General features: G+C 39.8%; 1 protein-coding gene across 2 annotated transcripts; it reads right to left on the bottom strand.

Moving 5' to 3' along the window:
- Window positions 1–6969: 6969 nt before the first annotated feature.
- LOC127355300 (perforin-1-like) lies at window positions 6970–9324 on the bottom strand. Of its 2 annotated transcripts, none has more exons than XM_051386041.1 (3): window positions 9287–9324; window positions 8587–9122; window positions 6970–8351 (listed from the first exon to the last, which is right to left on the bottom strand). In XM_051386041.1, exons 2-3 carry the CDS (start codon window positions 9120–9122, stop codon window positions 7178–7180), a joined length of 1710 nt encoding a protein of 569 aa, XP_051242001.1. In that variant the 5' UTR covers window positions 9287–9324; the 3' UTR covers window positions 6970–7177. The 2 variants fall into 2 exon arrangements, with proteins under 2 accessions (XP_051242001.1, XP_051242000.1); XM_051386040.1 differs by having other exon boundaries at window positions 9282–9314.
- Window positions 9325–11030: the final 1706 nt, after the last annotated feature.

Raw genomic sequence — 11030 nt, 5'->3', positions numbered from 1 at the left:
GTCAGAAAAGATGTACTTGTGTACATTGTTTTGTTCTGTCGTCGGCCTGTTCTGAAGTGAATGATGTGACGCGCACTGAGGTGTCTGTTAGATAACATTTTCAGTTCTGTACAAACAACTTTTTTGTATTCTGTTCTGTTGAGAACCCGAGACGTATTGTATCAAAGGTGTAGAGCATTATGTGTGACTTCAAAAAAATGAACAAAAAAACAATCTAGAAATCACTCACAAACAATAAAAATCTACAATGATCTCAGCCTGATGGATGCCTGGTCCCATACACATCTATACACAGCATCTAGCCATCACCAGCATATACTTTATTTGTACAATCTGTGCTGTATATATATAATGTGTGGTGACATTCTCTAAACAAGTAAAGCGACACTTTTAGACATAAGATACCTATTAGAGCTGATGTGTATCTTACTTCACTGGGGGACCACCTATAGGTTGAGAAAGATACTTTGTGCCGTATCCTTCACTTATTCACTCACACACACCCGCATGCTGTGTTGTTGTGCCCATCTGCGGTGGCTGAGTCTTAATAAAGCCTAATCCCTGCCGTGCATCCTCTCTCTGTTCCACAACTCCTGCTGGTCGTCTGTCTCAAGAGTGCCGTAATTTACTGTCACAGAACTCCTCAAACCGGCCACCACACAGTGCGCTGAGGGGGACGGGAGACTAGGTAACACAGATCAGTGTCAAAAAGAAGGAAAAAACATTCCTACTTCCCCCTCTGGAAAAAAAGAAGAAAGTCTTAAAAAATAATGGAGGTGGGGAAAGAAACTGTTTTTCACAGACTCAAACACACACAGCAGTTCGCCCAGCTTTGTTTAGGTTTTCTCAGTTTTTTTTTTTCAGAGAAGAGAAAAGGAAGGGGGGAAAAATTGCTAGGTGGTTGTCAACGGTTGAAGCTGCAGCCGCACCTGGCATCGTGCGACTGGTCTTTGATCACTTGTCGAGTGAAATTCCGCCACTGGATTAAAGTGAAGGAGGGGGCAACCGAGGGTGGGAGGACTAGAAAGAGTGACAAAGGAGGAAGAGAGAGGACGACTTGTCTGAAACGTAGCCCTGTGTGTTTTGTGTCTTTAATGTTGCATGCACTGCCCTGTTGGCTGTAATTAAAATCAGCATGAATTGTTGAATTTGTCTAAAGCCAACCCATTCTATTCAGGCCTACTGCACAAGCTTTGTGCTTGGACTTGCATGTAGAGTGATAAATGTCACCTTTGTGAATACTGAAGCTGACCGTTTAAATACCTTCATTTTACACATATTGGAGAATACATATATACACATATAATACAGACGTAAAGGGAGAAAGATGAGAATTTGAAAGAAGTGAGATCGATGGAGGATGAAATCCAGACACGAACTTCCCCTTGAATACAATGTAAGAGGCCTGAGATAGTCCCTATCTATGTGTGACTCTGTGTGTTGTATGCTCATGCATGTGAAAGCATGAAGATGTGAGTGCACCTGTAGATGTGTATAGTTCATAACACTCACGTGACTTTTCATGATGTTCCAAATAGATCAAATCTTCACCCTGAAACATGCAACTGAAACAACTTTTACATGTAAATGAACATCCATTACATTCCAGCCCTTGCCAAATAAGTTCACTCAATGCTGATTAAGCCTATCACCACCAGATAAATACATCAGTACCTCACAGCACCAGTATTGATTTGTTTTACATCAACCAGCAGCACCAGCATTTTAAACCAAAAAGGGCACGTCTGCTCACCAGTGGAAGAGGCCCAGTCCACAATGTAAGTGATCGATTAGCTTGCCAAAGAGCCAAATAGTCAGTATTTCACAGTTTGCCTTTTCTGCAGAATTGGATTATTCTCCAACTCCATCCTTTTTCTACTCCATGGATCCTCCATATTTTTGTTAAAATGAGGACTCATTCATGTTAGTTGAACTGTGGGTTTTGTATTGAGCACTGACTGTATAATTCACTGTGGTGCATGGGCCGTGGAACGCATTCCAAACTGGTTGGGGCCATCAGCACCGCAGTATCACTATTAAAAAAACGGTTATTTTTCAGCATTTCATTTTCTGTAAAACTTCAAAGCTAACAAAGTGGCAGAGAAGGGCAGCACCACGCAGCCAGCATTTGAATGGGAGAAGTTTGATTTATGTCACATGACACAATTAGCCAATACATTTTTGGATAGCAGAATTCATTCAGAGTATGATATATGTGGCCACCATAGACTAATACAATACTTTAAAAAGCGGCTATGGAAGAATTTTATTTCATTTGTTTTTACAATTTTGATGTTGAAAGGTAGGTAGGGCTCTGGCCTTTCTGGTTCTGCGGTCCCTGCTGTGGTAGACTGTGTGTTTGTGTCTTATTCCACTATGACAATAACATACACAGCTAGCTTCAGCTCTTCATTGAAGGTATATGATTATTCTAAATCAAAATAGCTGCATCTTTTCCCCCAAATTCAGACCGGAATATTAGTTTTTAAGGATAAGTCTCAGATTGATTGAAGATTGATTCTTGAAAATGCCATTAGGAGTACTAGGAGGAGCCAGATTATCTGTCTCATGTACTACTGTCAGAATATAGTTATAATAATGTTTTATAAAAGTTACCTACTACAGTCTTAAAATGTGGCAAACAATTAATTTATAAAACCATATTCAGTTTTTTCCTTAGAAGTGCTTATTTGTGTATCAGCATGTCAAAATGATGTTTCCCTGATCAAGAACTTAAAACTGTACTTATAGTTTTCTTTGTCCCCTCCTTTGTATCAGGTTGGTTCATACTGCCATAATCAGAACTGAGGCCATCTGGGTCTAAAACTTAGAACATGTGTATTTTTCAAACAATATGCCCCCAACTCCCCTTCCTGTGACCTCCTCATAAGACACTCTGTGTTGTGTGACAGGTGATGATCACACACTGTTGCCCTGCTGTGTGAACGTAAAGCACCAGTTAAGACCCTCTTTCAAACGCGCCAGGACATCCAAACTAAACTGTTAGCGATACCGAGTTAACACCTAGCGTGGGAGCCATGACAGAGCACCATTGCTTTGAATGGTGGGAGCGACCTTGAGTGAAGCACCAGGAATTCCCTCCACTTGACAGCTGGCTCTCACGTACGCCCTTGACTTAGCATGTGCTAATGCTGTCAGAGATGTTTGGGAAGAGAACTGCTGGCATGCTAATCTGCGCTATGTTTGCTGCAAGGCTAAGCTGAGCAGTCTGTGGCATGTACAGGGAGGTGTTGACAGTAGTGCTACCAGTTGTTCAATCCTCCACTGGGGTGGTACTGGGAGATGAAAGGGACCAAAGATTTCCCCAGGTTGCCGTGGACAGCCACAGCAACTGGGTGCGTCAATGGTGGGAGGGGCAGTAGTCACGGCAGCTGCTGAGATGGCGATGTCACCATGGGGGTCCACCAGCACTGGACATGCAAGCTACACTGTTACAGTCATATACCCACATAGACAGTATTTTAGGATGGGAGAGTTTGTGTGTTACAGTAAGTCCCATCCTTTTCTTATATATCTGAATATTATATTATGATATATATATATATATATATATATATATATATTATATTATATTATTATATATATATTTTTGAGAAACATGGTTTAATAACATATGCATTTTCCTAATATAATCTAAATTGTTATATTAACAAGTAAATCACGTACTGACTATGCTCCTTAAAGTTTAAAATTGTTTTGCAGATAAGCAAAGGGTAGCATTAATGGTGGAGTAAGAGTACTCAAACCACTTTTTACCCAAATCTAAATGTAAATCTGGGACCAAAAGGTACAGAAAACTCTGTGAAAGATTAGAAGACAATCTGAATCAAAATTTGAAGTTTTCATGTTTGAGACCGACACATGTTAGGGTTAAAAAACAACGCTTACACAAGACAGTCAATCATGAACAGGGGAATATAAAATACTTAGCTGTGGGGATGTTGTGCAGATTTCCCATTTGGCCACTTGTACATGATCTGCTTCCCAAAGAGCAAAGATGGGGCACAACTTTGTCCGGCAGAAGCCTGTCATTCCTTCTGGCCTTAAGTTGTGTGGAAGAGACTTCATTTTCCAGCAGGATCACCCTAAAGATGCACTTTACCTGATAGAGGCAAGACAAAGGAGAGAGAGGGAGAGCACTTTTATTATTTTCTTCAAAGTCACAAGACCTCACACCTACCAAACATTATAGGGGATATTTGAAAAGAAGACACTAACAATCAGAACAATTCTCAAATTCTGTTAAAACATATACTATCAAAAATGGCAAAGAGTATTGACATATTAGGAAACATTCAGTATGTCTTATCATTTACTTTTGGTACATGACAAAACACATACATGTTTTTTGTGACATGAGACAGGAAACTTCAACTCATGGTCAATGCTCTAATTAGGACCATTCTCACTCACCAAAATACAATTCTTCTGCTGGTCCAGCAGATGGCAGCAGCCACAGCTAATGAACCATCAGATGATGAAAGGCATGGCCCACTCAGCAGAGGTTGTTGATGTGACATAATGCCCTGACCGCATTATACAGACATGTGCTTCTGCTATTTAGCCTACCCTTGTTACTATAAATGGGGCGGACAAAATAATAGAAACAGCTGTCAATATAATTTAATACAATTCAGCAGTACCACAAATAATGCAGGGCCATAAAAAAAGGTTATTATTTCCCTGTGTGTTTCTACTACAGGTGTAATAGTTATACTTTAAATCTGAGTCACATAATAAAACTATATTAATATCTGTAGACATAAAAGGCTCATTCTAAGGTAACAAAAACATTACGATTCTTATTTTCAGGTGATTCTACACTAATGAAAACATATTTATGAATATTATAATCGTTTTCCAATAGATCCTCCTAAATGTTACAGAATGGACCTTTAACTTTATACCTCGTCTTTGCCATACATCCAACTATGTGCATATTGTAGTTGAAAGTATTGTTGGTTAAATAGAGTATTCAGGCACTTGGTTGTGCAAACTAATCTAGCTAAGCCTACCTACTGTAGTCTTACTGTTTCTGTGCCCATGGTGATGTACTCTGAGGACAGGTGCATATTCTTGTATGTGTGTGTTGCAGTTTATGTGTTTTATGTACATGTTTTTGTGAATGTGTGTCTACATGCCTGCATGCATATGCAGTCATGTAGGGGTGTGGTAACCTCTAAAAGCCCTCTGCACCTCGCCTTGGATCCATGGGAACCTGTGTGCAGCTAATCCTCCTTTTGGCTGGAGAGGGCTTCTCCAAACAAATCATCCAGCTCTAAGACCCACTGCTCCTCAAGTGGGCTGCTGGCTCTCTTTGCCAAGCCTCACCAAAAAACCTCTCTCCTTTCTTCTCTCTTTTCTCATATGCTTCACATAAAACAGCTACCTACCGTGAGGCAAATCCCCTTGTCTCTGTCTCTTTTCTTCTAGGAGCAAGGGAAGGAGAAAGGAATGGGGTGTGGATAAGCCAGGCCAGCAGGAGATTGTCAAGTTGAAGAACTAAGATGGTCTGTTTTGGAAGAGCGGGTGAGTCTGAATAATGGGTGCTGGTAAAGGGGTCATTGTCTGATATCAGGCAGGAGGAAAGTAAGGATAAAAGGGTGGATGTCAATACTTTGATGTAGCTCCTTATGCTCTCCTTTACTGTGCATCAAGATCTATCCAGTATCTATCTATACTGGACTTAGGACACATTGGAGTGTATAACTGTATCACAATATTAAACTGCAACCGCTTACAGTAAAGATAGGCAGTGTTCCCATCATTGAAATGATTTGCTATGGGCCAAACTGACAGAAAATGTTTTTCTTGGATGATAGGCATGTTGTTATTTACTAATTTGGTAACACTTAACATGTTCCATACAAACATGATAACTCCTTACGTGCTATGGCTGTTGATATGTGTTAATGACATGAGGTGTCTGCCAATATAATTGTATTTGTTATATTTAACCAATTGCATTCACACATTCTTACTTGTTACTTAGTGAGAATGAAAATAAAAATAACAGAATGTAATGTAATGTAATGAGGGCTTGTTTAAAAAACGCGAAGCATAAATGTAAAATCATTACATGAAAAGGGAGAAGCAGGGGGCCTTTTTTGTATCTCCCGTTTCTCTTTGCCAGATCTCTTTGAATCAAATTAATTTCTCACTGCTAACCAAGATCAGTTTCACTTATCCTTAATTTGAGTAGTTGCTGTGAGGATGAGCATCCATACAGAATATGCTGATTTAGGGGCAAATGATTTGGAAATTATTTGCTACATGTCTAGTGATCAACATGGTCTTTTCTCAGCAGCTTTGAGTTAAGTTAATCATGGGCCATGGGAAGTTCAGTTAACCTGTTAGACCCGCCAGACCCTTTACTGCCTGTAAAAAGTTAATAAAACGCTGTGGTGGTTTTTTTTCTCCAAATGTTTCCAAAAGACGAGGCTTCAACTCTATCAAAACAACAGTCCAAGTGTATTTTTCTCAAACACAATGTGTTTGGCAATAGTTTAAACAATTAACTAAAAAATAACAGCTCTATGAATATAAGGGACAGTCAAAATGAAACGCAGCAGTACACATATAGTTCGACTCAGTCATGTTAGGTGTCAAATTAAACTAGAGAAGCTCATCTTTCTGCTGATACCAAGCAAAACATAATCGGACCTAACCAGCTCATGTCAGCCCCGTAGCAAAGACGCAGCAAAATTTAGCATTTTATCGTCAAAATGTGAAATGCATATGAACCTTATAATTGTGAAGCAATTCTTCATTTACTTTGGGTATGTCTTTTTAGGCGTTTTTTCTGAAAATATGGCTAGGGCTTAACAGGTTAAGTCTTTACACATCTCTCAAACACTGGGACAATGTATGCATGCTTGTGAAAGTGTCAATATGTCCGAGACTTGGATATAAACTACATAATGTGTTAAATCATAAAATGACACAGAGTCTTTGCTGAATCTTTACTGGCAGGTTTTGCGACATTACAGTGAAGAATGTTTTTCACAAATTTCAAATTTTAATATTTGAGCGATTATAAAGACAAACTACTTTTGCAATCAAGTCAAAGAAAGCCAAAGAAAAATGTAAAGGCGAAATAGATAATAGCAACTACTGCAAAATAATTACTGTAAAATCAAATCTTCCCATTTCATCATTAAATTTTCAAACTGACTGACTGACTGATTGATTGCTCATTCTCTCCAAGAAGGACCCCATTTCTGGTGTAGAAGACCTTGGCCAAAGAGGGACTCATGGGGGTTGGTATGTACTCCTGACACTGGTTACCACCAAGACTCGGCGCACACTCCACTATGTAGGAGAAGAAAAAGGTACCGTGATCAAACATGCAACTGTCTGTCACCTTCCCACTACGCAGAGCAAATGAACACTGGCCAAGTAGTTCCCTGTTCCAGTAAGAATCCTCATCATAAACAGTGAACGTAAGTTTGTTTTTCATGTTCATAGTGATTGGTCCAAATTCAAATGTCCCCGGCCATCTAGGATTGTCATTGTTTGATATAATGGCAGTGCGCTTTATCAGGTTGCCATATTTAACCTCAACTGAACCATCTGTGTAACCCCACCTGTCACCATACAGACCCTTTGCATACAGGTTGAAGACCTTTAACGTTGCAAGACCTCTCCCAGCAGGACAGCAGTTGGACTTGATGTTCTGATTACTGTTGCAAACACAAGCACAAGGATCCCTTCGGTTGGATCTGTGTCCAATCTTACAGCTTTCTGAGCATTTTGTCAACACTGCATTTTTCTTGATGTACTTCTCCACCTCTTGCTTCAGTCCGGCGCTGGCAGGATGACCACTTGGCAGTATGGTGTGCAAGGGCTTTATGTCGTATCGGACCACATCGGGTATGTTTTTCAGTGAGTCAAGCCAGCTTTGAAAGACGGAGGGGTTTGATTGCCCTTTAAAGAGGATATCAGCGCCGTTGATATTACCACCAATTACCTCTGTGCTACGCTCATTAAACCTGCTGCTGAAACTTGGGATGGAGAGTTTATTCTTCTTTGCCTGACAGTGTTGCATCATTGACTTAACACTCTCAGGAGCATTAAAGCTAGCAGAGGCCTCGACTGACAAACAGTCACTGACTTCTGTTGCAGACAGTCCATTCATAGTTGCCTCGCAGGTCTTGATGGCAGTGACTGCCTTCATTTCCCCTCCCAGATACACTTGTGTGATGTAATGTGTGCCATATGTGTCGATCAGACTGAGATATAATTGCTCGGTTTGTTTTGAATAAGAAGGAAGGGAGTTCACAGCTGATTCAAACTCTTGACTCAGTGGAGGTTTTGTTGCCAGTCTGTACCTGTGAAGCACAAAGGTACAAATAAGTTAGTTGCAGCTAATAACAGTGTTGTTTAATACAGGTGTTACAGTGCCGTTCATGTTTATTTTTATGTATATATTAAATACGCTTATTAAAAATAACTTAAGTACTGTGGTATGGGATAATCAACACTTAAACTAAATTATACTTAATTAAGTAAACAAATAAATTCAGAGGAAATGGAAGGAAGACAAATATCTGTCCACATACTTACTGGTAGTAGCTGCACAAGACAGAATGACGAAAGAAGTTGTAGCGGTCTTGTTTTGACTTTTGCATGCCAAAGGTAGAATCTCTGGAGTGGGAACCTCCTAAGCCAACCCCAACAGTCACAGAAGGGTCTACAGGTAAATCAAGGCCGATTTTCCAATTGTTGGACACAGATGATGTGGAGTCATTGACAAGAGCTTCAACAGAATCGTAGTCTGTACTGGAGACCTTTAAACTGCACTTGGGGAGGATTCTCCAGTCCACCACAGCAACTGGGACCTTCTGGCTCTCTCCATTCATGTAGCTGTTTTTGTACAGCCTACAAGCGCCATTGCCAAGATTCCATGTTTCAGTGTCGATGACATAGGCACCTTTCCGCTCCATTTTGACGATGTTGAATCCTTCTCCACCCAGATTGTAACCAGGGACAAAGTGAGCCTTCGCACACTCCTCCGGAGCACTAATGAAGCTCACACTGGATGGCAGACACAGAGGACTCCATGCCCAACACAGGAGCATGAGCTGCCACAGCCTTGCCATCTGCATGAAAGGATTAAACAATGAGAGAATGAGAAATGGCATGGACACAAAATGCAAACTTCAGATTTACTGTTATGGTACAAATTGCCATTGACCCTGAAGAATACGAAAAAGATTCTCAATGTAAGCCACTGAATACAGAGAAGAAAGGACTCTTACCTTACCTTGACAGCAAAGTCTGGTCAGTGTATTTCCAAGTCTGGCTTATATTGTATTCTTGTCCTGAAGGGGGAGTTTTTTCTGCCAATCTAATCTATCAGGTCTATTAACAAGTTTTATATTTAACCCACTGCATTCACACATTTTCCCTTATTTCACACCATATTAAGATGCAAAATGTTTTTCAGTGAAATATTAATTGTGTATAAGAAAGAAAGAGTATATTACTGAAAATGTAACTAAAAGTAGTCCACATACTATTGTCCAACAAAACATATAATTTACTTTTCATCATGTTCATCTCTCTGTAGTAATAGACAAAAGCAATCAGACTTTTTTCTGTTTTAGATTTATCCTGGTCCAAGCCAGTCAGTGTAAACTATAATATTGAAATGAGGATCTATTAAGGGATTGAAGGACCAGTGTGAAGGATTTGGTGGCAACTAGTGGTAAAGTTGCAACCATTTAAATACAGCTTAGTCTTACAGCGTGCAGGAAAAACTACGGTGGCTGCCAAACTTGCAATAAACATGAAAGTGTTGTGTTTGCTCAACATGGTTGTGTAAAAGACGACCTACTGCATAGATATAAATGTCTCATTCTAAGGTAATTTATGTGATTGTACACTAATGGAAACATACCAATGAACATTCATACCCTGATATTTCCTGATGAGGTATAACTTGTGGTTTTCAGTGAAATGCTTCAGTGAACTATAGTCTGTGTATTGATATTAAATTTGGTTCACACATTCATGTTCCCCTCAGGATGTATTGTGATCACTTTAAATGGTAAATGGTAAATGGACCTGTACTTGTATAGTGCCTTTCTAGTCTTCCGACCACTCAAAGCGCTTTTACACTAAGTGCCACATTCGCCCTTTCACACACATTCACTCAGTGATGGCAAAGTCCATCGAACAGAACAGAACAGAAACTAACTCATTCATACACATTCACACACCAATGCACAGCATCGGGAGCAATTTGGGGTTCAGTATCTTGCTCAAGGACTTTTCATCTAGCACCATCATCAGATCATCAGTTCGTCCAAAACTTTGGTTTATGACCAAATACCTGAAGAATTAATGACATCCCATCCAGTGATTTGTCCAGAATTTTTGACTGGGTGTGGCACAAGTGGGGCACCTACTTATGCAGGGATGGCATTATATATTGTGTATTATATTCCAGTCATTCCCAATGTCTGCAATTCCAATATTTCAGCCCACTGTACCCCAATATGCAGAAATATTCAAATACATTAGGTAAAAATAACACATTAATACCACATGCAAAGAACTGCATGGTTTTTGCCAATAACCACAAGGGATTAGCATAAAGTGGGCATGTCTGCAGAGGGGACACCTAAGTACTCATAGAAGCCATTTTCATTCAGATATCTTGAGGTCAGAGGTCAAGGGATCCCTTTGAAAATGGCCATGCCCCCCTTTCCTGTCTATCTTCGGCTGTCACTATACAATAAATGCAATAAAAAAAAAAGGCCAAAAACTGGGGGAATGAGTTTGAAAGACATGTATTTACCAAGCAGTGACAGAAGACACTGTCAAGTTGCATTGTGGAAAATTAGGGATCCAGTGTTTTTTAGCTTAATTACTAGGAACTAAAAGTCAGGACATCTCTTCCTCTGTTTACCAAATTTAACCATTATTATTAAAATAATAAATGGACCAGTACTTGTATAGCACCTTTCTAGTCGTCCAACCACTTAAAGCGCTTTTACACTACA

The sequence above is a fragment of the Dicentrarchus labrax genome, unplaced genomic scaffold (genome assembly GCF_905237075.1).
Source record: "Dicentrarchus labrax unplaced genomic scaffold, dlabrax2021, whole genome shotgun sequence".
Taxonomy (NCBI): Eukaryota; Metazoa; Chordata; class Actinopteri; family Moronidae; genus Dicentrarchus; species Dicentrarchus labrax.
Note: the sequence above shows the minus strand (reverse complement) of the source record. Positions and strands in the feature narration are given on the sequence as shown.

Excerpts from the sequence above, each read along its gene's own strand:
- LOC127355300 (XM_051386041.1), bottom strand. The coding sequence starts at position 9,122 with ATGGCAAGGCTGTGGCAGCTCATGCTCCTGTGTTGGGCATGGAGTCCT. Across the intron at positions 8,352-8,586 it reads GTCTTGTGCAGCTACTACCA|GTACAGACTGGCAACAAAAC; the intron begins GTAAGTATGTGG and ends TGTGCTTCACAG.